The 25290-nt window shown below is 47.7% G+C and overlaps 1 protein-coding gene across 2 annotated transcripts in view; it reads left to right on the top strand.

The window, feature by feature from the left end:
- The window catches only part of SKIC2 (SKI2 subunit of superkiller complex), a 40811-nt gene that overhangs the window by 8779 nt on the left and 6742 nt on the right, over positions 1–25290 (top strand). For both annotated transcript variants that reach the window (XM_072989029.2, XM_078388425.1), the window contains exons 7-24: positions 321–374; positions 707–927; positions 3973–4116; positions 5528–5673; positions 6362–6508; positions 7017–7101; positions 7596–7702; positions 9995–10141; positions 11480–11579; positions 13049–13261; positions 16022–16132; positions 16661–16772; positions 17877–17995; positions 18141–18278; positions 20318–20455; positions 22854–22958; positions 23467–23629; positions 24595–24721. In XM_072989029.2, coding sequence (XP_072845130.2) covers positions 321–374; positions 707–927; positions 3973–4116; positions 5528–5673; positions 6362–6508; positions 7017–7101; positions 7596–7702; positions 9995–10141; positions 11480–11579; positions 13049–13261; positions 16022–16132; positions 16661–16772; positions 17877–17995; positions 18141–18278; positions 20318–20455; positions 22854–22958; positions 23467–23629; positions 24595–24721 — 2377 coding nt within the window. The remainder of the gene's footprint in view (positions 1–320; positions 375–706; positions 928–3972; positions 4117–5527; positions 5674–6361; positions 6509–7016; positions 7102–7595; positions 7703–9994; positions 10142–11479; positions 11580–13048; positions 13262–16021; positions 16133–16660; positions 16773–17876; positions 17996–18140; positions 18279–20317; positions 20456–22853; positions 22959–23466; positions 23630–24594; positions 24722–25290) is intronic.

A 25290-nucleotide genomic window follows, 5' to 3' on the forward strand; every position in this document is an offset into this window, starting at 1 on the left:
GTAGGAGTGTTTCCATGCTCCTATCCAGAATTATCGAGCTGTGACTTCAGTGTAAGAGCTAGAACTTAGACAAGTTAGTACTTGAGCTGCACCAGAGAGCTTGGGAAAGCTGCTTATTGGGACTACATGTCCCAGAATCCCCGTGCCAGAAAAGCCCCCTAGAAGTTGTAATGAAAAATAAATAAATGACAGGGTTTCTAAGCATTGATATACGTGACGGAAATAAGAATAGGAAAACTTGGGTTTTTTTCCTCATGGCCCATGAAACCAGCCTGGTAAATGGGTCCCACCTCTGATTCCCTCTTCACTTTCTCCCACAGATTTGCTGACGGTGCCGCCCGGCTGGAAAAGAGGGGTCGAGTTCACAAAGCAAGGTGTGTGGGGAGGAGGTTGGGAGCTGGGAGGAGGGTCTGCTGGAAGGGGCTGGAAAACAGCAGTTGGTTCTGTATACGTTTGCCCAGAGCTTGGAAGTGTTACATTTTTTTGGACTGCAGCTCCCAGAACCTTGCAGGCAGCATAGCCATTAGCGATGATGATTGTGGGATTCTGGGATTTGTCGTGAGGGAAAAAAGCAACGTATTTCCAAAATCTGGGTTTCTAAGGTGTGAAGTAGATCGCACCTTTGTCACTCAGCCAATGACGTGGCTTGCCTGCTTGAGATTCCTGGCTGAAGAACAGCACCTTGACTCTGTGTACTTCTCTTCAGAGCTTAAGGCCTCTCCTGGGTTGCTGAATTTGACCAATTTGCTGGGAGCACTGGACACCTTGGATCTGGAGGTCTCCAGCGATGAAGAAGGGGACAAGGAGAAGGCTAAAGTAACTGAGAAGAAAGAAGGGAAGGAAAGGAGGACAAAGAAAGAAGAGGTTCCCCCAGCAGAACCAGCACCACTGCAGAGGGCAAACAGCCTGGAGGAACTGGTGCTGAAGGTAAGAATGTATGTCCTGCGGTGTTAAAAGAGCCCAAAGCCAGCTTGGTTTGATGGATAGAGGCTTTGGACTGAGGCTCAAGTCCTCATGAAACCGTGAAGCTGATGGGCTGATCTTGGGCCAGTCAGTCACTTTTTCTCCACATGGCCCATCTCAGCTTCTGTGAGGATCAAGTTATGTGTGGAGACAAGAGCCATAAATACTGCCTTGAGTTTATTGGAGGAAAAGCAAAATTTTTCTGTAAATATGTTGTTGTTTAATCCTTAAGTCATGTCCGACTCTTTGTGACCCCATGGACCAGAGCACGCCAGACCCTCCTGTCTTTCACTGCCTCCCGGAGTTGGGTCAAGTTCATGTTGGTGGCTTCGGTGACACTGTCCAACCATCTCGTCCTCTGTCGTCCCCTTCTCCTCTTGCCTTTGCACTTTCCCAGCATCAGGGTCTTTTCCAGGGAGTCTTCTCTTCTCATGAGATGGCCAAAGTACTCGAGCCTCAGCTTCAGGATCTGTCCTTCCAGTGAGCACTCAGGCTTGATTTCCTTTAGAATTGATAGGTTTGTTCTCCTTGCAGTCCAGGGGATTCTCAAGAGTCTCCTCCAGCACCACAATTCAAAGGCATCAATTCTTCGGCGGTCTGCTTTCTTTATGGTCCAGCTCTCACTTCCATACATCACTATAGGAAAAACCATAGCTTTGACTATTCGGACCTTTGTCGGCAAGGTGATGTCTCTGCTTTTAAAGATGCTGTCAAGGTTTGTCATCGTTTTCCTCCCAAGAAGCAAGTGTCTTTTAATTTTGTGGCTGCTGTCACCATCTGCAGTGATCATGGAGCCCAAGAAAGTAAAATCTGTCACTGCCTCCATATCTTCCCCTTCTATTTCCCAGGAGGTGATGGAACCAGTGGTCATTATCTTGGGGGTTTTTTTATGTTGAGCTTCAGACCATTTTTTGCAGTCTCCTCTTTCACCTTCATTAAGATATTCTTTAATTCCTCCTCACTTTCTGCCATCAGAGTGGTATCATCTGCATATCGGAGGTTGTTGATATTTCTTCCGGCAATCTTAATTCTAGTTTGGGATTCCTCCAGTCCAGCCTTTTGCATGATGTATTCTGCATATGTTAAATAAGCAGGGAGACAATATACAGCCTTGTCATACTCCTTTCCCGATTTTGAACCAATCAGTTGTTCCATATCCAGTTCTAACTGTTGCTTCCTGTCCCACATATAGGCTTCTCAGAAGATAGATAAGGTGATCAGGCACTCCCATTTCTTTAAGGACTTGCCATAGTTTGCTGTGGTCTACACAGTCAAAGGTTTTTGCATAGTCATTGAAGTAGAAGTAGATGTTTTTCTGGAACTCTCTGGATTTCTCCATAATCCAGCGCAAGTTAGCAATTTGGTCTCTAGTTCCTCTGCCTCTTCGGAATCCAGCTTGTACTTCTGGGAGTTCTCGTTCCACATACTGCTGAAGCCTATCTTGTAGGATTTTGAGCATAACCTTGCTAGCGTGTGAAGTGAGTGTAATTGTACGGTAGTTGGAGCATTCTTTGGCACTGCCCTTCTTTGGGATTGGGATGTAGACTGAAAGGGAGAGCAAGGCTGTCCATATATGGAAGTGTAGGAAAGCTGGAGCAGAAGGTGGCAGACCCCAAGACCAAGTTTGGGGAAACAACTGGGCAATCCTGTGCCACCTAGAAACCAAAGGGGCTCCAACCAGTTCAGGTAGATTTGGGGGAAGAGGAAAAGGCTCTGTTCAAGTGTCACAATAAACTATGATCCGCTGGGACAGGAATGAGCCTCCCCTTATCCTGCCACATGACTATAAGGAGAACAAAAGCATGACTGAGAAAAAAAAACATGGCTAAGCAGGTCATGCTTAACTATGTAAACCATAGTCAACTTGAACTATGTAGTTGATTGGACTTGAAACATGCTGGTTTAGTAAATGATGGCTTGTAACTGGTTTGTTTCTGGTATAAATAATATCAGCTACAGTTTGATGACACAAAACAAGCCATGGTTAATTTAAACAAAGGAAAGCAAGAAGAAGGAATGGATGAGCTCACTCCTTGGTACTGAGCTAATTAGAAAAATGATTTCAGCTGAGTAAGAAGAGGGGAAGAATTCTCTTTGTGAAAGGTCAGGGAAACCTAGCGCTTGATCGGCAGATTTTCTAGAATGGCCTGGAATCTGGAACTCTGTACAAAAAGGGAGTAGAATTTATTTTAGTTGGCTCAGCTATCTCTCAGGAGAATGATATGCTCATTTGCTGCCTCTTTCAAGATGTGCACTTTATTTATGATCTGAGATTATCCTGAAGTCATGCTAGGATGTAAATACTAAAATAAGTTAGCTAAACTTCTTGGTCTTTTTCTTTTTCTGGTTCTGTTCTGTAATTGCTCTTACCTCAACATTTGATTGATTATTTGCTCCACAGCCTTTGTCTATTTCTGTGGCTGTAGAACTGTTTTGGATGCTTCACTCTTTGACTTTTTTTCTTGCCGCCTAATAAAATATAAAAAATTTGCACAGTTGTGGGTTCTTTTGGATTAAGAGACTTTTTGGTACTTAAAACCAGGCCTTACCTTGAGCATCTACTGGGAGTCTTTCTGTTTGTGGGTATATTGGTATTCTTATCCGGTAAGGTTGGTATGAGAGTCAAAGTGCTTAACCCTGTGGATTTTTGGCAACTTCCTGGAAGCGCTGTTTAGTCAGGTTGAGACTAAGTTTTTGGGAGGGTGCCCGGCAGGAAGATTCCCTCAGCCCTCAGCACATTTGCCCTCCTGGACCTCACTCATACGGGGCAATCAGGGTAGTGTGGCTGAGTGGTTAATATGGGCCTTCCTGACCTTGACAACAATGTTAAAAACTATTACAATGCAAAATTTAGTGTAAGGCAGAGATTTCTAAAAAATGACAGCTGATGGCACCATGTCAGAAACTGAAATATCCCTTTCTCCTTTTACTTAATGTCACACATACTTTCTGTGCTTGCTTGCTTGTTGTTGGTTTTTGACTGCCTGCCTCTCTTTGCCTTGTTCCCAGGAAGTGACACCCAGCCCCAAACCAGCCCCACAGACTGCCCCAGCTCCCACAGCCGAACCCCTCAAAGAGCAGTGGGCCATCCCCGTCAACATCAGCTCCCCTGTGGATGATTTCTACAAGCGAATTCCTGACCCAGCTTTCAAGGTGAGAGACCGATGCTGTGAGTTGGTGGGAGAGGAAGTGTAAGGCCAGGGCGGAGCCTGGAGGCTATTGCACTTGTCTGGGTCTTGGCAGGTCTAGGCTCTCATCGTCAGTGAGCCATGAAACTCACTGGTTGACGCTGAGCTAATTATTTTCCTTCAGCGTGACCTATACTGTAATATGGCCAGGCTGTTGTGAGTAAAAAAGAGGGGGAGGAGAGCAACTCATGATGCTTTGAGCTCAGTGGAGGAAGAACAGGATACAGTGGTGCCTCGCAAGACGATTGCTTCGCATGATGACGAATTCGCTTTACGATGAGGTTTTCGGAGCAATCTTGCGCTTCGTTTAACGATGTTTCCTATGGGTGATTTTCGCTTTACGATGTTGGGGACCTTGCCTCGCAAGATGGTTAAATTTTAAGTCCCTGTTTTTCGCTTTATGATGTTTTTGACAGCTTGGTCTTGCTTCAGTATACGAGTCTTTTAATGGCCTCTGTTTCGTTAGACGGCTGTCTTCGCTTGGGAACCGCGTTTCACTTAACAGTGTTTCCTATGGCAATTTTTGCTTTGCGATGACAATCCATTCCCATTGGAACGGATTATCAGGTTTTCAATGCATTTCAATGGGAAAACGTGTTTCACAAGATGATATTTTCGCTTAACAACAATTTTCGCAGAATGAATTAACATTGTCTTGCGAGGCACCACTGTATAAATGTAACTACTAAATGTGCTATGTTTATTTATAAACCAATATGAAGTAGAAAGCTAGAATGTGTTAATCATATACAGTAGGACCCCCATATCCATGGGGGAGTTGTTCCCGACCTCCCTGTGGATGTTGAAAACCACGGATAATAGCAAACGCTATACACAGCATGGTAAAAGGAAAAAAAATCCGGGAGAAAAGTATTTTCACCATGTATTACCAGAACTGGCTAACAGAGGGAGCAACACACCGCAGTATGTACCTATTCCTACAACAAAAATACAGATCTTGGTCTCTGTCTCCCTCTGGTGGGCTGTTCTGGTAAATACATGGTGAAAATAACTTTTTTCTACTTTTTTCTTTCTTTTAATATTTTCAGTCCTCAGGTAAGTGAAACTGCAAATATTGATTCCATGGATATGGGGGTTCCTACTGTAATGAGAAAAAAGCAAGTAAAACTGTTACAGCTGATCATTCAAGCTGAAATAAATGGGTAAATAAGGAAGAGAATTTAATTGGCTGAAAAGCCTTGGGGGACTGATTTGGATGCCGTACAACACCCTTGTCAAAGAGGTACCACATCCAAAGAGAGACTAAACATGATGACGTCACTGAGAGGAGAGGAACAAAAAGAATACGAGTGAATAAATAAGTCTGAGCTGCGTTTTTTTGTGTCTGCTGACTCCTTTCCCTCCCTTTTGCCCAGTGGCCCTTTGAGCCTGACGTTTTCCAGAAACAGGCCATTCTCCACTTGGAGAAGCACGATTCTGTCTTTGTCGCTGCCCACACCTCGGCCGGGAAGACAGTGGTGGCCGAGTACGCCATCGCGCTCTCTCAGAAGCACATGACACGGTGAGAGCAGCCTGCTTTGGGGGGGTCTCCTTTGTACGGTCTCTCTCTGTGCCCTGCCCCGTCTAAAGACGCCGGAGGCTGGTGTAAACTAGAAATGTTGGGATTTATGCTCTGCTTTGTGTTCTTTTTGACAAGCAGAAGTAGAAAAATGTCGCTTCCATCTTTTGAGGATGGAAACGCTCTCCCACAGGATGCTGCAGCAAAAGGCATGTCCCTGTTGGGGTCCCTAGGTCTATGGAGAGGTGTGGGGCTCATTGTGTGGGAGTTGTTGGATTCCAACTCCCATCAGCCCCGATTAAGAAGGCGAGGATTGAAGGCGATGGGTACCGTGGCCCTGAAGGATCTGAAACGTCCACGTTTCCTGGTCTGGGGCTGATGACAGTGACCGATGTGAAAGAAGGTTGCAGAAACCTTTGGGCCTCCCAGTGTTTCAGACTTCAGCTCCCAGCCAGCATGGGTGCAATAGCAAAGCCTTGTGGGAAATGTAATTCAAACCTCTGGAAAACCAGGATCTTCCACCCTTTGTCTCTCTGTGCCTCTTTTCAGCACATTTATATCTAATAGCTTGGGCAGTCTATTTATTGTTCCACATTGGCATGTCTTTCTAGAGATGAAAATTGTCCTTGGAAATCCTCCTCCTCTCCCTGGATTTCTGACTTTCCCCATCCCTTCCTGTCTCCTCTTTCAGCACCATATATACTTCCCCCATCAAAGCTCTTTCCAACCAGAAATTCCGGGATTTCAAAAACACCTTTGGGGATGTGGGGTTGTTGACGGGGGATGTTCAGCTTCATCCAGATGCCTCGTGTCTCATCATGACGACAGAGATCCTCCGGTGAGAACTGGGAGAAGGCCAGGGTCTTGGGTGGCCAGGGTGGGGTTGGGCCAGGTATCTGAATCCTTCCCTTGTTTTTATCTGGCATTACCATTTTTCCTGAACATCCCATATGCTGAGTGCTCTCTACCCTCTTGGCAGCCTGGCAGCTTCAGCTGGACCTTTTAAAGAAAGCAAGTTTCTAGTTCTCATGGTTACTATAAAGATCAGTTTTAGGTTGTGGAGACGTTGAATTTTAAGAAGCAGAGGCTGGAGTCTTGTTTCAAGGTAGCTGGGGCTTGGAAACGTTGGTCTTACATACGACAACTCACAAATGCACACACATTTATCATACTGCCTGGGGATTCTAGGATTTGTAGTCAAAAAGAGTGATGTTTCCAAGCTGTGGCTGCAGCAACACATCATCCAAGCCCTTCTTAAGTTACCTCTGCCCATTGAGTATTAAACAATAAGAGCCTTGTTTTGTGATGTCTCTCTTTTGATTATTTTTCCTTTATTTAAAAAACAGGTCAATGCTCTATAATGGCTCGGATGTTCTCAGAGACTTGGAGTGGGTAATCTTTGATGAGGTCCATTACATTAATGACTCTGAGGTGAGAGGACAGCTGTGGACAGAAGATGGCGAAAGAAGGGAGGGATACTGAGAAAGCTGGGTGGGTGTGCCCTAGTACCGTGTTTCCCCGAAAATAAGACAAGGTCTTATATTAATTTTTGCTCCAAAAATACATTAGGGCTTATTTTCAGGGGATGTTTTATTTTAATCCTGTCATCATCTTCTGGTTGCTGCACAAGGGTGGAGGGCGGGCTTTCACTGAACTGGGGCTTATTTTGGGGGTAGGGCTTATATTACAAGCATCCTGAGAAATCCTACTATTGCTTATTTTCAGGTTAGGTATTATTTTCAGCTTGAGAAAGTTTCTTTTTTTTCTTTTTAAGACTACAACTCCCAGAGTCTTCCTTCTGGCATAGAAACCTGACATAAGGGCTAGGAAGTTTCTGGAAGTTAGAAACACTCTCGGGGGGGTTGCGGGGGGTTTCTCTCATCTAATAACCACCTTCCATTTTGTCACTGTGTCCTGTCTTGCAGCGTGGTGTGGTCTGGGAGGAAGTCCTCATCATGTTGCCAGACCACGTTAACATCATCCTGCTCAGTGCCACGGTCCCCAACACCCTGGAGTTTGCTGACTGGATTGGGTGAGCAAGAGTATCTACCAACTGCTAGGCCAGATCAAGCCAAACTGTTTCTAGCCCATCATTCTGGCCACACAGTGGTCAGCCACGTGCCAGCGGGAAGGAGGCCATGAGTGCAACAGCGCTATTCCACTCTTGCTTCGTGTTAGCAGTTATATACAGTGGCATACTGCCTCTGACACCCTGTAGATAACTATGTAGGCCCCTTGACTAGTAGCCACGGTGAGCGTGATCCCTCACAAAGTTTTCCACTCTTTTGTCAGAGTCTTCCAAGTGGGTTGCTCTGACCGCATCCTATGGAAGCAAATTCCATAGTGCGTACAATATAGTTGTCATCCTCTTTGAACTAGAGCTGGAAGCGACCCTATAGATCATGGAGTCCAGCCGCTGTCAAAGAGGCAAGGTGGGGAACTGAACTCCTAACCTCTGGCTCCCCAGCCTGAGACTTAAACCACGAGCCATCCAGCTGCATACGTTTAGAGTCTACCATTCACTGAGCCACCCTCTTTTAGGATTCAGGTGATGCACAAGTTCCATTGCTCCCACCTGGCTCCTTCTACAGTAGGCGTGGGCAGAGAAGCAGTCCTTCAGATGTTTCCGGGCATCAGTTCCTAGTAGCTTTAACCAGTCTACCCCATTGTAAGGAAGGTTGTGAGTGGCAATCTGACCACGTCTGGAAGGCTACACCTGCCCAGCCCTGTTCCTCAAGCAGAAGAGGTTCAGCAAAACCTTGGATCCTTTGTTTGCTTATGAGGGCATGGAATGTGGGAGGTCTTGAGTTGCCTCTTCCCAAAATAAGCCAGGGTTATAAGCTAAAGCTGACCGCCAAAGAATTGACGCCTTTGAATTGTGGTGCTGGAGGAGGCTCTTGAGAGTCCGCTGGACTGCAAGGAGAACAAACCTATCAATTCTAAAGGAAATCATCCCTGAGTGCTCACTGGAAGGACAGATCCTGAAGCTGAGGCTCCAGTACTTTGGCCATCTCATGAGAAGACTTTCTGGAAAAGACGCTGATGTTGGGAAAGTGTGAAGGCAAGAGGAGAAGGGGACGGCAGAGGATGAGATGGCTGGACAGTGTCTGCGAAGCTTCCAACATGAATTTGACCAAACTCCGGGAGGCAGTGGAAGATAGGAGGGCCTGGCGTGCTCTGGTCCATGGGGTCACGAAGAGTCAGACACGACTAAACGAAATGATAAGCTAAAGGCAAACCATGGCTTCTGGCCATGACTCGTCTGGGAGAGACCAGGCAGAGTTGACCCAGATTAGCCTCTGTGCAGGTGCTGAAGACCCATTTGCGTGAGTCGCAGAGACCACAAAAGAAGAATAACCATTGACAGAAGGTCTGTGGTTTCTTTCGCTGCTCCTGCTTGTTCTCGGCTGTGTTAGTTTTCCCTTTGCAGGAACCTTCCTTTAATTGTAGGGGAGCGTTCAGCGTCATCTGCAACCTGAACTGGTGGAGCAGGGGATTGGCAGCTTCTAGAGGGCTGGGACGTGGTGGCGCTGCGAGTTAAACCGCAGAAGCCTCTGTGCTGCAAGGTCAGAAGACCAGCAGTCGTAAGATTGAATCCACGTGATGGAGGGAGCCCCCCATCGCTTCTCCCAGCTCCCACCAACCTAGCGATTCGAAAGCATGCAGAATGCAAAAATGCAAGTAGATAAATAGGGACCACCTCAGTGTGAAGGTAAACAGCGTTCCATGTCTAATCACGCTGGCTACGTGACCACGTAGGATTGTCTGCGGACAAACGCTGGCTCTATGGGCTGGAAATGGAAATGAGCACTGCCGCCTAGAGTCGAACACGACTGGACAAAATTGTCAAGGGGAAGGGCTGGGAAAGGTGTCTTGGAAGCGCACATCTGCTCCCGAAAGCACCATCTCCCAATTTATTTTTTCATATAAAAATGGTGGAGGCCTTTTTACTGAGAAAGCCCCTTGTGCGTTTTAGATGGATCACTTTAAAAAAATTGGGTAGCCCAGGAGACCCTACCTACAGGTGCTGAGTACTCTCAAAATATAGCAAATAATCATCCGCCCATAAGTCTTAGAGGTTATAAGGGGGCTTCCTGCACAATTTTTTTAATATATCTTTTGTAAAGTTTTCTAGGCATGTAGGAAGGCAGGGCCTCTGAGGGATGTCATCTTGCCAGTAGACCACAGGCTGGCCACCTCAGCAGCCCCATTCCATCGTATGGTTACACCAGGACTCTGGTCTGGAGTGTCTACACGCCGAGAGGAGTCCAGAGAATGAAGGATCCAGTAAAATGCCAACAATGGCATTTTTGCTTTCTTACAGGAGGATCAAGAGGAAGAAGATCTATGTGATCAGCACGCTGAAGCGCCCTGTCCCGCTGGAGCATTACCTCTACACAGGCAACAGCCAGAAAACCCAAAATGAACTTTTCCTTCTGGTTGACGCCCGTGGGACGTTCCTCACTAAGGGGTAGGCAGAGAACGCTTTTGCTCTCATCTCCTTACACATCAGGGGTAAAAAGTATAATAAATCAATGTTCTGGGGTTTTTTTTAACCCTCCATTTTAATGGCACCCCGGTCGGTCTCGTAAGGCAGGCTGTTTCATGGGAGAGCAGTGGCCTTGTACAATATTGTACAATAGTAGTTGTGCTGTATCCTAGCAAAGGGCCACATGTGGTAACCGTTACTTCTGAGGGGAGTGGTGTGTCAACAGCAACGTTGGTGTTCTGGGCTCAAATCCATGCTCAGCCACAGGGGTGGAGGTAGCAATTTGAAGCCACTCTTTGAACTTCTCGCGTGTCTCAAAAACCGTTTTAGGATCGCCACAAGTCAAAAATGACCTGATAGCACAGAACAACAAGGAATGGCATTAGGTTTTACCCAGGGTAACCATCGCCTATGGTGGGAATTTAAAAATTTGACCCTCCATTTTTTTGAGTTCCAAATACCATTGTGAACTCAATGGTCTCCATCCTACACTCACATGCTCTCTCTGTGTGTGTGTGTGTGTGTGTGTGTGTGTGTGTGTGTGTGTGTGTGTGTGTGTGTGTGTAAAAGACAGAGAGCAATTAGGTACCCTTTCTCATGATAAAGCTGGAAGAAATGTACACTAGGTGAAGAAAAAGCCAATAAAGGCCAAATGGAATACAGTAGGACTGCCATATCCACGGGATCGGTATCTGCAGTTTCACTTATCTGCTGTCTGAAAATATTTTTTAAAAAGAACCAGAAATCCATGTTTCCAAGGTGTATTGCCAGAACTGGCCACTAGAGGGAATCAGAGACTATATATAGGCTTTATAGTAGCGGCGCTTTCCAGTATCCACAGCGGGTGGTTGGAACGTGGATACTGCGGTCCTGCTGTAGTTTTACTTGGTAAAGTCTTAAGTCAATGGTTCCCAACCTTGGGTAACCCAGATGTTCTTAGACTGCAACTCCCAGAAGCCTTCACCACTAGCTGAGCTGGCCAGGAATTCTGGGAGTTGTAGTCCAAGAACATCTGGGTTACCCAAGGTTGGGGAGCACTGCCTTAGGGCATCACGTCATTCAGTTGATATAATTCCCTGTATCTGTATAACATGAATAAGACACGAATAAATTCTGTACAAGGAAGCTTTTATTTTTTAAGTTCATTGCCATTTAACCTTGATGGATGACCTTGGATTCTAGTAATATAAGAAAGAGAGAGATTTCCCCCCTCCCCTTTTCTCTGCCTTCTTCAGGCCATGCATCACTTTGTGCAGCCCTCCTGTGTCCTCTTTTACCCCCCCCCCCCAAGACCTAAACACTCTTCTTCACTCCTTCCAGGTATTACGATGCTGTGGACGCCAAGAAGGAACGGGCTAGCAAGCATTCCCAGTCATTTGGGGCCAAGCACCCTATGCATACGGGAGCAGGGCCAGGGCAGGTGAGCTAAGCCCAGGTCCACATCTCCCAGGTGGCCAAGGGTGCAGGAACGACAAAGGGTGTGTGTGTGGGGGGGGAACGGAGTACGAGGAGAGGGGGCAAAAGGGACAGCCTCAAGGCAGAGCCTAAGCAGAGGCAGGAGGGGTTTAGCAGCCTGCCCACAGTTCCTCCCCTCTCCCTATGAATCGTGGGTAAGGCTAGCTGCTCGTCCGACGGTAGCATGGCAGGCGCCAGTTTTGCTGAACTTAGAAAGCAGGAGGAAGAGGAGGAGGAGCTACATGCTGCAAACCCTGATCCAATTTGGTGCCTCCCTCAGAATCCACCCCCCACTGCTGAATTTGCTGCCAAAATGGGATAGCATAGCAGCAACCACAATGACCCCTTTTTACTTGAAAAGTAACTCAGAAGTCTCCCAGGAAGCACAGAATCTCCTTGTAAATGATAGTTTTAGAAGGGATAAAGGTAAAGGTAAAGGTTCCCCTTGACAATTTTTGTCCAGTCGTGTCCGACTCTAGGGGGCGGCGCTCATCCCGCTCTTCAAGCCATAGAGCCAGCGTTTGTCCGAAGACAATCTTTCCGTGGTCACATGGCCAGTGTGATTTAGACACGGAACGCTGTTACCTTCCCACCGAGGTGGTCCCTATTTATCTACTCACATTTGCATGCTTTCGAACCGCTAGGTTGGCGGGAGCTGGGACAAGCGACGGGCGCTCACTCCGTCGCGTGGATTCGAACTTACGACTGCTGGTCTTCTGACCCTGCAGCACAGGCTTCTGCGGTTTAACCCACAGCGCCACCACGTCCCTTTAGAAGGGATAGCCGTCTGAAAAAGTGGATTTCTCCACAAAAGCTCAGGTTTAAATATAGCGGTTTAGAAGTGCACGAACCTGGAAAATGGTGGTTCCTGGTGGTTCCTGGTTAGCCATCGACCACGACCTGTCACAAAATAACTGGGTTCATGCCCAGTTTGGGGGGGGGGGGGTGTTCCTACCTCCTCTGCTCTCTCATCACCAGCACTTCGTTTCATTTCAGCAAAACGGGATCCCTGAACTGAACCACGAACCAGTCCAGTTTGTGGGGTTTTTTTCTGGTTCATGGTTTGGTTCATGCTACAATATCTTTCCCTTTTAAAAAATTTTTATGTTTATGCCTTGTAAATGAGGCACACATGCATCTTGTTTGAAGGAGAAAGTGGAGCTTCTGAAGTATAAAACGGCACTTATTTTGGCACCGCACCTCGGTTTTGGGCAGTGTGGCATTTGTGCCAGGGGTTTGGTGGAGGAAAAACCTCATGACTTCTTGCAGTTCGCCATTCCACACTCATTTCCCAGTGTGGGGCCTTTTGGAGATGTTTCAGGAGAGACGGGTTAGATCCGTGGTTCCCCTTCCTGATTGTGTAGCAGAGGTGCCTGTTGGGGAGAGGTGGCCCCACGAGCCTAGGCCCTGAGCCAACTTTGACTTTCCTGCCAGGACAAGAACATCTGGCTGTCCCTCATTGACATGCTGCGGAAGAAAGATCAGCTGCCGGTGGTGGCCTTCACCTTCTCACGCAACCGCTGTGACGACAATGCCTCCATGCTGACCACGGTTGACCTGACCACAACCACAGAAAAAAGCGAGATCCATGTCTTCTTCCAGAAGTGTATCTCCCGCCTGAAGGGCACAGACCGTCAGTTGCCTCAGGTGAGAGACGGAGAAAAAGATGGGGGGCAACTAGAGATTGGCACGAACCGCCGGTTGATTTCCTTGCCTGATAGGTGTTTGGCGGTCCCTAGCCCCGCCTCCTTCAGCGGCTGCCCACTCAGAGGCAGCACTCGGTGGAGGCGGGGCAGAGTAACCAGGCCACTGCCTCCAAATGGGTGCCCACTGGAGGCGGGGCTATGAAGTGCTAAATACCAGTTTGGACAATAAATGAACCAGCACGAACTGCTGAACCAGTGGTTTGTGCCCATCTCTAGTGGCAACAGCTCTGAAGAGAGAGATTTGCAGACTAGCTCAGATTAGTGTTCAGCCTCTTGATGTGGCCGGCTCCCTTGGGCTTCCAACCCGATAAGAGGGTGGCCGAGGAAAGCTTAGCTTCAAATCAATATTTATTTATTTGTTTGTTAGTTTGTTTATTCATCTTGTATACCAGTGGTCCCCAAGCTTTTTGGGGCCACGGACTGGCTGGGTGGAGCGAGCTCCATGCATCGGGGGGGGTGCTCGTGCGGTGGGTGTGTCGTTCCTGCAGGGGGGTGTCATGCTTGCACGCATGCACGGAAGTGCAACATGCCCACCGCGCATGCATGCGGAGGGTGGAGATCCATATCTGCAGCCCAGTTCCTACAAGCACCGAGCTGTGGACGGGGGGGGGGAGGTTTGACAAGCCCTGTTTTATACCACCCCATAATGCAATGTGCTCTCTGCGCAGCATACAACAAAACGTACAACAGGGGGGAAAATGCAAATGCAAATCAACACACAAACATGGCTGCCAAGAGGAGAAATGGAAACTGAGGAGGAAAGGGAAAATGGCAGATGCAGATCGTTTTTTTGTTGTTGTTGTTTTGGGGGGGTTGTGTTTTTTGTTGATGATGTTTTGTTTGTTTGTTTGTTTTGCTTTCCTGGAGCACAGAGAGGAGATTTCAACATACGTTTTAAGATTGTTTTTAACGTCTGACCTGTATTATTTATTCAACGTACAGTATTTTCATCAGTCTCATCTTTCTTATAATTTATATTTCACTATAGTTTTACGTAATTCTGTTCTTTTTAACACTGTGAGCTGCCTTAAATTACCTCATTAAGGGAAAGGCATGCTTATAAATTGACAACCAAACAAACGTGGCCTGTGAGTCCTAGGTGAAGATTTGTGTTCAGAAGTAACAAAATGCACGCAATAAAGCTACCTGTAATGAGAAACTGGGTGGGTTTTTTAAAGACAAGAAGATAATAAAGATACATTCCAAAAGTAAGACATTGAATGGGAGCCAAATCCCTTCATAGGCTTAATGAGTGACGGCTTCCAGATACTTTTAAATGACTTTTCACCTTTTTTTAGTATTTGGATGGGAAATTTTCAGGCAACTTCCATTTTCTTATCAATCCCAATGTTGTTGTTGTTTTTAAAGCAGTGGTAGGTAATGAACCCTACAGTAAGTAACACAACAGACTGCTTTGGGGGATTGGGTTTTTAGTACTACTTGTGTTTTCCGTCTCTCTGAGTGGCACTGGGTTGGTTTTTTTTTTAATTCTATACTTACTATTCATAGCTTTAATATTGCCTTTTAATGACCCAAGATGCTTCTTTGCTAGAGATGGGGATATTCGTATTTGTTAAAAAAAAATACAAATACAGTGGTGCCCCGCATAGCAACGATAATCCGTTCCAGAAAAATAGTCGCTATCCGCATTCGTCGCTATGCGAAAAGGAAAAGCCCATAGGAATGCATTAAAACCCATTTAATGTGTTCCTATGGGCAAAAATCTTACCTTTAAGCGGAAATTCTCCATACGGCTGCCATTTTTGCTGCCCAGTAAGCGAGGAATGGGTGCGAAAACACAGCGGGCGGCCATTTTTTTCTGGAGGCCATTTTGGAACCACCGATCAGCTGTTTCTAAAACATCGCTATGCGAAAATCGGTAAGCGAAACAGCTTACCGATCATCGCAAAGCGATTTTTTGCCATTGGGAACATCGCAATATGATCGCTTTTGCGATCGCAAAAAAACAAATCGCTATGCGGATTCGTCGTTAAACAGGGCGCTCGTTAAGCAAGGCACCATTGTATCTCCATCCCAGGTGTACCTAATGAGGGTCCAGCCCTCATAATCAGCCCGTCCACTCATGCGCCTCCGTGCCGCCAGCATCCCACCCTTCCCACCAATCATGGAAGTCGCTCCGCCATGTCCTGGCTTGATTGGCCACTTCAGGCAGGGGGTGGGAGGACAAGTCTCCCTGCACGGCTGCTGAGTGTTCCTTACTCTTTGTTCTTAGCTTTAAATATTGTCTTTTAATTATGTTAACCACCGTTGTCTACTCTTTGTTCTCAACTTTAAATATTGTTTTTCGCTGTTGGAAGATGCCTTGAGGTCCTTTTCAGGGAGAAAGGCAGGGTAACAAAATACTTTAATTAAACAAAAAAATAAATATCCCAGTGAGCAAACAAGAACATTTCAGGAAGTGATGGGAACAAATGACTTTTAGGAAAGTAACTTTCCAAGCGGTGGCTAAGACCTCTCAACATGGCAACTCTTCACAAATTCACGCCTGGGACTCCACAAGATGGCTGCAGAGATGGGTCCAGGGCGCTCCCTCATGAGCCAAAGAGCTGCCTCTTCTTCTGTTTTGGGTCACCAAGACTAGCCAAGGAACCCAAGACAGCCACTGTTTACGAGGCCTTGTCTTTAAAATATACAACGAAGTCCCTTGGTTGTAAGATGCCTCTTGTTTTATATTTTCAAGGTTCTACACATGGTGGATCTCTTGAAGCGTGGCATCGGAGTGCATCACAGCGGCATCCTACCCATCCTGAAGGAAGTTGTGGAGATGCTCTTCAGCAAGGGGTTGGTCAAGGTGAGCCCTGCCCAACTCGTGAGGCAACAGAAAGATAGATATGGCGCAGAAGTGGTGGTTGGGCAGGCAGGGCCCTTTCCCTCAATGAAACAGAGCAGTGGGGGGGGGGGAAGGTTTTCCCTCCGGGCCCCACTCATGCGCCTTTAAACATGCTCCAGCCAGCTGGCAAAACTTCCGGAATTCATTTTCGAGTGGTGTGGGGAGAAGAAATCCTTGTTGGACTAGGTCAGTCGTTAACACAGGATTGTTGGACCCGAGCAAGAAAGAGAGGGAAATTCCCATTGCAGTGTAGTGGATCGAGGGATGGACTCTGGAGAACAGGGTTCGAATCCTCACTTGGCCACCGAAACTCGCTGGGGGAATTGGAACTGGCAAAACCACTCCTAGAATATCTCACTCGCCTTGCAAACCCTATGGGGGTTGCCATAAGTTGGTTCCAGCTTAACAGGGCAGAACACGCACACACACACGAGAGAGAGAGCAGATTGTGCAGGGACTTAGCCTGTTCCCTTGTCGCTCTTGTTGTAGATCCTCTTTGCCACAGAGACTTTTGCCATGGGGGTGAACATGCCGGCAAGGACTGTGGTCTTCGATTCAATCCGCAAACACGACGGCACTAATTTCCGGGATCTGGTGCCAGGTAATGAAAACTCTGGCAGGAGCGGGCATGTGGGTCCTTCCCCCCCCCCCGCATCACTTCTATTGTGCATCCTGTTTTTGTCTAAGTGCTTTCAAGCCTAAAAAAGTTTTTGCAGACTTTTCTGCCCCACAAGTTCTTTCATCCCACAAGTTCTTTCATCCACCTGTTTCTTTGCTTACCTGCCTGCTGTTCTCGCTGCCTGTTTGCAGCACCTTCGAAAGAGGGAGCAATGGCCTGGGATAACCAAACCCATGTGGCTTGTTCCCACATAAGGAGAGCAGAAACTCAGCACGAGGGCAGCGGCTCGATCTCCTTTTGCCCTACTTTTAAGACCGAGGGGGTGTCCTGTGGCTGCAGTTCTCATTGCCTAGTCCGGTGACGACTTCGCTCACACGGGGAACTAAAAGCTAAGCCAGGTGTTCCCAGCTGGGTGTCTACCTTGAAGGCTGCAGAACTTCCACAACCGCAGGCAGGCATGCCGGCCCGGAGGTGACTCATCTTCCTCCTGCCTTTGAGCAAGCAGGCAGTTTGGTTTGTTGCCCTTTGGAATCCCTACAAATCCCTCACTGGCATTTCGTCTTCTTTTTTTTCTGCTGTCGTTATGTGGTGTCGAATCGCCCCAACTAATGGCTACCCCAGGAATGAGCTACCTTCGAAAGGTCCTGACCTTAACAGCCCTGCTCAGCTCTTGTAGACTCAAGCCTGTGGCTTCCTTTTGGAGCCAATCTATCTCATGTTTGGTGTTCCTCTTTTCCTACTGCCTTCTGCCTTTCCCACCATGATGGTCTTTTCCAGAGAATCCTGCCTTCTCATGAGGTGCCCAAAGTAGGGCAGCCTCAGTTTCAACATTTCTGCCTCCAGAGATGGTTTGGTCTTGGTTTGGTCTAGGACCCTTTTGTGTGTCTTTCCGATTGTCCAGGGTATTTGCAAACCTCTCCTCCAGCACTACATATCAAACAAATCAATTTCAATTTGCCTAGCTTTCTTTTCCTGTCCAGCTTTCACGCCCCTACAAGAGGATGGTTGATCTTTGAGCCCATCGTCCATGTGTACACCTTTCTCCCTCTCTCTCTCAGTCTCAGTCTCTATCTCCCTCTCCCATAGCTGAGTACATCCAGATGGCGGGCCGAGCAGGACGCCGAGGGCTTGATACGACTGGGATGGTCATCATCCTGTGCAAAAACCAAGTGCCTGAGATGGCTGACCTTCACCGAATGATGTTGGTGAGATGCTGTGTTACCTCTTTTTCCCTTTGTCACCCCATGCAAATTTTTGTCTGTACTTTTCTCCTCTGTCTCCCCCCCCCCACACACACACACACACTTGGTCTCTAAATCTTATCCTGACTCTACCTCTGTCTCTGGCCAGGGCAAACCAACTCAGCTGCAGTCCCAGTTCCGTCTGACCTACACCATGATCCTGAACCTCTTGAGGGTGGAGGCTCTGCGAGTGGAGGACATGATGAAGAGAAGCTTCTCGGAATTCCACACCCGGAAAGACAGCAAGGTAGGGGGAGAAGGTTCAGCAGCCCAACACAATCTCATGTAATTTCATGATCTGGGAAGTCAGAATCTGAGCAGAGAAGCCCCCTGAAGTCTTCCGTGGTGTACAGTAGGACCCCCATATTCATGTGAGATTAGTTCCAAGCTCTTCCCTATGGATGCTGAAAACCGCAAATAATAACAACCATTATACATACCACGGTACAAGAAAAGAAAAACATAATGATTATTTTCACATGCATTATCAGAACTGGCCACTAGAGGGTGCCAGAAAAGTTACTATAAATTCTTCAACCACAAAAATTCATACCACAGTCGCTGACTCCCTCTACTGGCCAGTTCTGATAGTACATGTGTGAAAATGATTTTTTTTTCTGTTGGTATTTTTAATATTTTCACACCATGGATAAGTGAAATTGCAAGATACTGATCCCATGGATACAGGGATCCTACTGTATAATGCCCGTTCCTGTACCTTGGAGTCTTGGCTCCTGCGCGCCGAGGCAATAATGGATATGTTTCAACTAGTACAGTTTGAAGGAGTGAAGAGGATACAATACATGGAGACATGAGAGGTAGCATAGATGTTCTGGACCCTTCCCCTTTTTGGCTCATAAAAGGAGCAAGGTGGGACTACTGGCCAAGCGACTTAGAGAAGTAGCAAGTCCAATGTGTTGGGGGGGAAAAACCCATGAACTCCACCATGCTTGATAACTATTAGGGGATATGAATATGAAGCGCAGCTGCCACCATGGTTCATTCCCACCCACATCCATCAGCATCGTCATCACACCAATCGGGGACATGGTCCCGCTGGTGCTTCCCTGCCTCCCCCCGCAGCTGACCACTTCAGCAAGGAGGTGGGAAGATGAGTCTCCCTGCTCGGCTGCCAAGTGATTGGTGCAACAACGATGTTGACGGATACGCGTGTATTCTCTGAATACAGATACGAAGTGCCCGTCTCTAATAGCGATCCACCTCTCAGAGGCACTGTTTGCATTTTGAGTAACATTACAAATGGAGGAGTGGCTGAGGAGGCTGGATAAGAGGCCCTCTCCGTGGGATCGGTATCTGTTGCTTCGCTTATTCACTGCCTGAAAATATTATATAAAAAAACCTCAGAAATGTGTATTGATATGTATCTCCAGGTTGTAGTCACAAGAACTGACCACTAGAGGGAGCCAGAGACCATGCAATGTACAGCATCCAATACAGTGGTGCCTCGCTTAGCGATTGCTCCATTGAGGTTTTTTCGCTTTGCGATGATCACAGGGAAGCGATCATGGCAAAGCAACCCTTTTTAAACAGCTGATCGGTGGTTTCAAAATGGCCGCTGGGAAAACAAAATGGCCGCCCGCTGTGTTTCCTCACTTTAGAGGCACTGAAAATGGCTGCCCCTATGGAGGATCTTCACTTAAAGGTTAGTTTTTAGCCCATAGGAATACATTAATCGCACTTTAATGCGTTTCTATGGGCTTTTTAATATTGCTTAGCAATGAAATCGCTTAGCAACATTTTTTCCAGAACGGATTAATGTCGCTAAGCGAGGCACCACTGTTCTTCAGCATTTTTCAGCATCTGTGGGGGAAGTTTCGGAACCCATGCCCCACAGATATTGCAATACTACTGTACATTAAGGCTGCTGCGGATACGCACACTGTCTGCAGTTCACACTATGTCTGTCCCTAGACAACCTCACTGGTATCTGTTCTGATTGGCCACAATTCTTTACGAGTTCAGGAGAGGCTGCTTCCCCATCCTTTCATTGTGGGAGATGGAATTTGGCAACTTCTGCAGGATGAGTGTGTGCTCTTCCAGTGAGTTGTGTAGCGAAGAGGACCACGAGGGCTCTGTGTTCATACTTCTTCCCCCCCCCCCACCAACTTGGGAGCTTGAACCTTTCGTGCACTTGGTTTTCTTCCTCTCTTTTGTTCCTCCCAGCAGCTTTTGGAAAGTGGGTTCAGAAGGAAGCTGGGTGGGGGAGGGTTGGGTGCTGTGCAGCTTCTCTCATCATCCTACCTTTCTCCTTCACACATGTCCCAGGCCCACGAACACAGAGTTGCCCAGCTGAGCTCCATCTTGGCCAACATGGAAGCGCCAGATACGTCAGGACAGCTCAGTGACTTGAAAGAGTATTACTGTGTGGTTCGAGAGCTGCGGGAGACCCGAGACCTCATACAGGTACAGACGTGAGGCATGGGATCCAGGATTTCTCCCCCCTACCCTGGAATTGTCATCATTCAGCTCTTAACTGGCTGGCCAGAATCCTGTTGCATACTTAGTTGCACTGGTGAAAAGGGAAATGGTGTAACTTGTAGCAGCAGATGGCCGCTAATTAAAGAGTCCCTGCTTGGATTCCTCATGGTGCACCAGTCATGTGGCTTGGCACACGACCAGGAATCTAAGCGAGACTCTTTCATCAGCAGAGAGTTGGTGCTGTGAGTTATGCCATTTCCCTTCTGCTAGTGTAACTACTCATCGTCGTTGTCGTCGTCATCATCATCATCATCATCATCATCATCATCATCATCATCATCATCATCATCATCATCATCATCATCATGTGTCATCAGTTCTGACTTATGGTGACCCTTTTCAGGGCTTTCCAGAATACTTGGAAGTCATTTCCCATCCCCTTCTTTTTATGGGGGGGGGGGAATCCTGGGACTGTCCAGCTTGCCCAAGGCTACCCAGGCTTTGTTGAGAATTTTGATTATAAAGTGTATTCTCATAACTTCAGCAGAGTAGGGAGATGTTGGTTAGTGGAGATCCTTATGACACAGAGTATACAACTTAGTCTATTTACATATATACATAGAGAAGAGACGTTCCTCTGGCAGCATAACATGACATGAAGCAACACACAGCATAGGAAAACATGACCTGACTTACAGCAGGTAAAGACGTTCATTTTATGCATGATTTATGTACAGTTCGGTGACCAAACAGAAAAATGCATTACTTTATTTTCTGTTACGCAAAGTTTCATCATGTACACAGCTGTACAACATTAAGTCTTAATCCTTGACACCCACAGCTGAATACAAATCGGTACAGTGACTGAGGTAAAATCAGCCATTTTACATTTAACTATACAGCATTAATATTTCATACATTTTCATATCAAAATCTCAGCAGGCTTGCTCTTTCCCGAAGAATCATGGTGGGGAATCGAACCTCCAATCTGTGGCTCCACTGCTAGAGGCCTAAACCTCTGAGCTATCCAGCCCGCTGCGCAACAGGACTTGGGCCTTTCAGCCACATTGTGCAGACTCTCTAGGACTTGCTTACGAGAGGGCATGCTGTCCCTGAGATAAGCCTCCCAAGGGGCCTCTTTCCTAGGAGACAGTATCGCATGGAGCCTGAGACGACGAGCCATCTGCCCTTATCTAAAGGGGAAAGCCTAGTGGTGGGCAGGGCAGGCATTATCTTTCGAAAGCAGAAGACTAATAAATCCAAATTAAATGTCGCTGTCCTTCACACACCTAATCTGGTTTACAAAGGCATAAGCGGTCGGTCCATCGCTTTCCCCTTTTTTCCCCACTCTCCTTCAATGGATGTACTCCTTCCCCAGTTTTGCTTCTATAAATTATTGAAAGCAAGGGGAAAACCCTCAAGGGGGTAAATCCTGTAACTGCCTGTAATTACGTATTTTAAAAGTTTGGCTCACGGCCTTTCTCCCTTTCCGGGGGGTTCTACTGAATTGGCGGGTGACTTTTTCAAACTGGGAGGGTCTCTGGCCTTCCAGGGGTTAATGGATTACTACTTGGAGTCTACTTTAAAGCTGGCTGGATCGCACAGAGGTTTTAGACCTTCTGGCTGCAGAGCCAGAGGGTTGGGAGTTGGATTCCCCACGGGGCCTCCCAAGAGGAGGAGAAGCAGCCCCCCCCCGGGTGGACTTGGGCAAATCTGCCTCGTCCCAGGGCTAGGCAGAAGAAGGGGAGGGCGAACCGTTTCTGAGCGCTCGCGATCTGGAAAAAGTCAGAACTGACTTGATGGCATGCAATTGTTAATTTGAGTCTGGATGGGGGGTTATGGGAACTGGAGTCTTAACATCTGGAGGGAACCCCAAACCTGCTTCAGAGGGAGGCCTCTGGTAATAAAGCAAAAACAAAGTGTGCTGCATATATACTGCCCCCCATAGCACTTAAAGCACCCTCAAGGGTGGTTTACAATTTAATTATGCAGGCTGGGTACTCAGTTCATCCACCTCCTCAGGATGGAAGGCTGAGTCAACCTCGAGTGGGCTCCCTGGGATTGAACTCTGGGTGGGTGAGCAGAGTTTGGGCTGCCATCCTGCAGTTTAACCCACTGTGCCACGAGGCTCCTCACGAGGACAATCCTGCCGCCTTCCCAAGTTAGCCGCTCTCTAGACAGGTTGGACCGCAGCCCCTTTTACCCTCTACCTTCTCAGGCATAGTTGGGCGGGGGACGATGGGACTTAGTGTACCTCATTGGAGAAGCACCCGTTTGGGGGGGAGGGCTGGAACATAAGATTCCGTCCGTTCTGAAGACATATTAGCAAAGGGAGGAAAGGATCTTGAGACTCACTACCCCTGCCCCTTTTCCTCCCTTTCAGAGGCGAGTTATGGAATCCATGAACGGGCTGAAGGCCCTTTCTGTGGGGCGAGTGGTGGTCGTGAAGAATCAGGAGCACCAAAATGCCTTAGGGGTGGTCTTGCAGGTAAGCATGGGAAGGTGGGGGGGGGAGGAGGTGGCGAGACACGCACACCCTTGTTCACCCTTGTGCTGAGAAACCTCCCATAATCAGTTTAATTCGACTTGTCTATATACCATGCATGTTCTGTGTTTAGCCTTGAATTACCTTGATTGGGTCCGTTTGGGGATGGAACCATCAATAAGATGAAGGCGGGCTCATCCCTAGGGCCATAGCAGGGCCAGGGCGGACGGCCTCCGGGCGTTGAAGCCAACCCCCTTTGACCCTTGGCGGATCCTCCACCCAAGAGCCTTGCCTCTCCGTTTGTATCTTTCTGTGGCTGGAGTTAAGCACAGCATATTTCATTCCGTCATTCTCTCCGCAAGACGGAGGACCAGATCCTGCAGTCTGGTGCAAAAGTTTAGAAAAGTTACCTTTGAGACTACAGTCATCAGAATTCCTTCTGCCTGAGAATTCTGATCGTGGTGTTTTGAACCCATCTCTAACTTAAGTTCTTGGACCTGGGCTTTACTAGGTTTCTTCCGACTCAACCAATCGATCCTTCAGCACCTTGGTGATATGTGAGAAGAATCCCACTGAAGGGGAGACCCCCACGAACACAGAGAGCGACCTCCCCTCCCCTCCAGAAGTGCCTCTTCCTGATGACCTTCTGCGCACCAAGCTCTTTCTTCCCGAACGTAAGATGGCCAGATACCTCAAAAAGGTGGAATGAAATTGCTTCCTTGAAATCTGGAGATGTGGCTTCAGGACATTTAAGTGGGTTATGGCAGCGGTCCCCAACCTCTTTAGCCCCGCGGACCAGCCGGGGAAGGCGAGGCACTCCCCTGCGCTCGTGTGCATGCGCGAAGGGCACCACAGTGCTCATGCGGGCATGTGCTCACTCGCATGGAGGCGCAAACAGGGTGCGGGGGAGAAGTGTGTGCAGGGGGTGGGGGGAGTTCTGTCTCTGCGGCCCAGTTTGGCTCAGGCCACAGACCGGCACCGGACCGTGGACCACAGGTTGGGGAACTCGGTTATGGGGAGGGTCATTATTGTGTGCAAGGAAAACTTTGAACCCTCTTTTAAAGTCACAATGTGGAAATGCAACTTTGAATCTGAAGTATGATAAAAAAAAAATTAGAATTGTAGCAGGAGGACAGGAAGAGAGCTTGGACTTGAGGGAACAGCTCTCTCCCTTGGCAGCCTTTTTTGAAATATTGCTGGGAAGGGCTTACAGTAGGACCCCCATATCCATAGGGGATCAATTCCAGCCCCACCCCCATCTCAGGATGCTGGAAAACATGGAGCTCTATTTTAATAGCAAACCCAATATTCAGCATGGTCTCTGGCTCCCTCTCTTGGCCAGTCCTGGTAACATATATATACGGATTTTTCTTTGAATACTTTTAATATTTTCAGACTGTGGATAAGTGATAGGTGAATCAGTGGATTCTGATCCCGCAGATAAGGGGGCCCTACTGTACTTCAAGAGATCTAGAAATGTGCATTAAACGAACAAGGAAGCAAATGCTTTTAAAAGTCATAGCTGGCAAGGCAGTGATACCCAAAGGAAGTCAAGTTCCGAGTCATGTTGACTGCCCTGGTTTGAGTTATGGATGTTAGTGGTTTGCTAGCCAATTTTTCTCCCTTCCCCCCCTCCAAGGTTCCTGTGGACATACAATAAAGAAGCTAAGCTCCTCCGACATCTCCGGTATCACAACCAAAACTTTGCGTGTCAATGCTGAACGCATCCTGGAGGATTATAAGAAGCGACAGATGCCTAGGTTCAGGTGAGTTAGGGAGGCCGTATGTGCTCTGTAAGTACAGTACGGGCCACCCACTTAACGGAAAAGGTTTGTTCTGGACGACAACCCCCACAATCCCCCAGCCATCCTGGGGGATTCTGAAAACCGTAGTTCTTTGCCGAAGTAATTCCAAGCTCTGGTTAAAAGATTTAAGAGCCAAAAGAGGAAATTGATCCAGGTTATTTGGAATTCCAGCATAAAAATGGTCTCGCCACTTGTCCCTGCTTTTCAAATACCGTATTTGCCAGCATATAAGATGACTTTTTTGCCCTGAAAAATATGCCTCCAAGTGGGGGGGGGTTGTCTTATATACCGGGTGCACCCAGAGCGGGCAGCATGTAGCACAAGGAGGAAAGAGGAGAAGTGAGCGAGGAAGAGGAGGAGGAGGAGGAAGAAGTGGAGGCGGCGGAGGTAGTGCCTCTTCTCCCAAGGAGACAGCGGGTGGCTCCGGCTCTCAGGAGCCGCATGGCCCAGCAGGAAGCAGCATGAGAGGCGAGCCCAGCCCGGGAAGCGGGCAGAGCTCGGTCCCCACTGGCTCAGTCACTTCCTCGACA

The sequence above is a fragment of the Pogona vitticeps genome, chromosome 2, assembly GCF_051106095.1.
Source record: "Pogona vitticeps strain Pit_001003342236 chromosome 2, PviZW2.1, whole genome shotgun sequence".
Classification (NCBI taxonomy): Eukaryota; Metazoa; Chordata; class Lepidosauria; order Squamata; family Agamidae; genus Pogona; species Pogona vitticeps.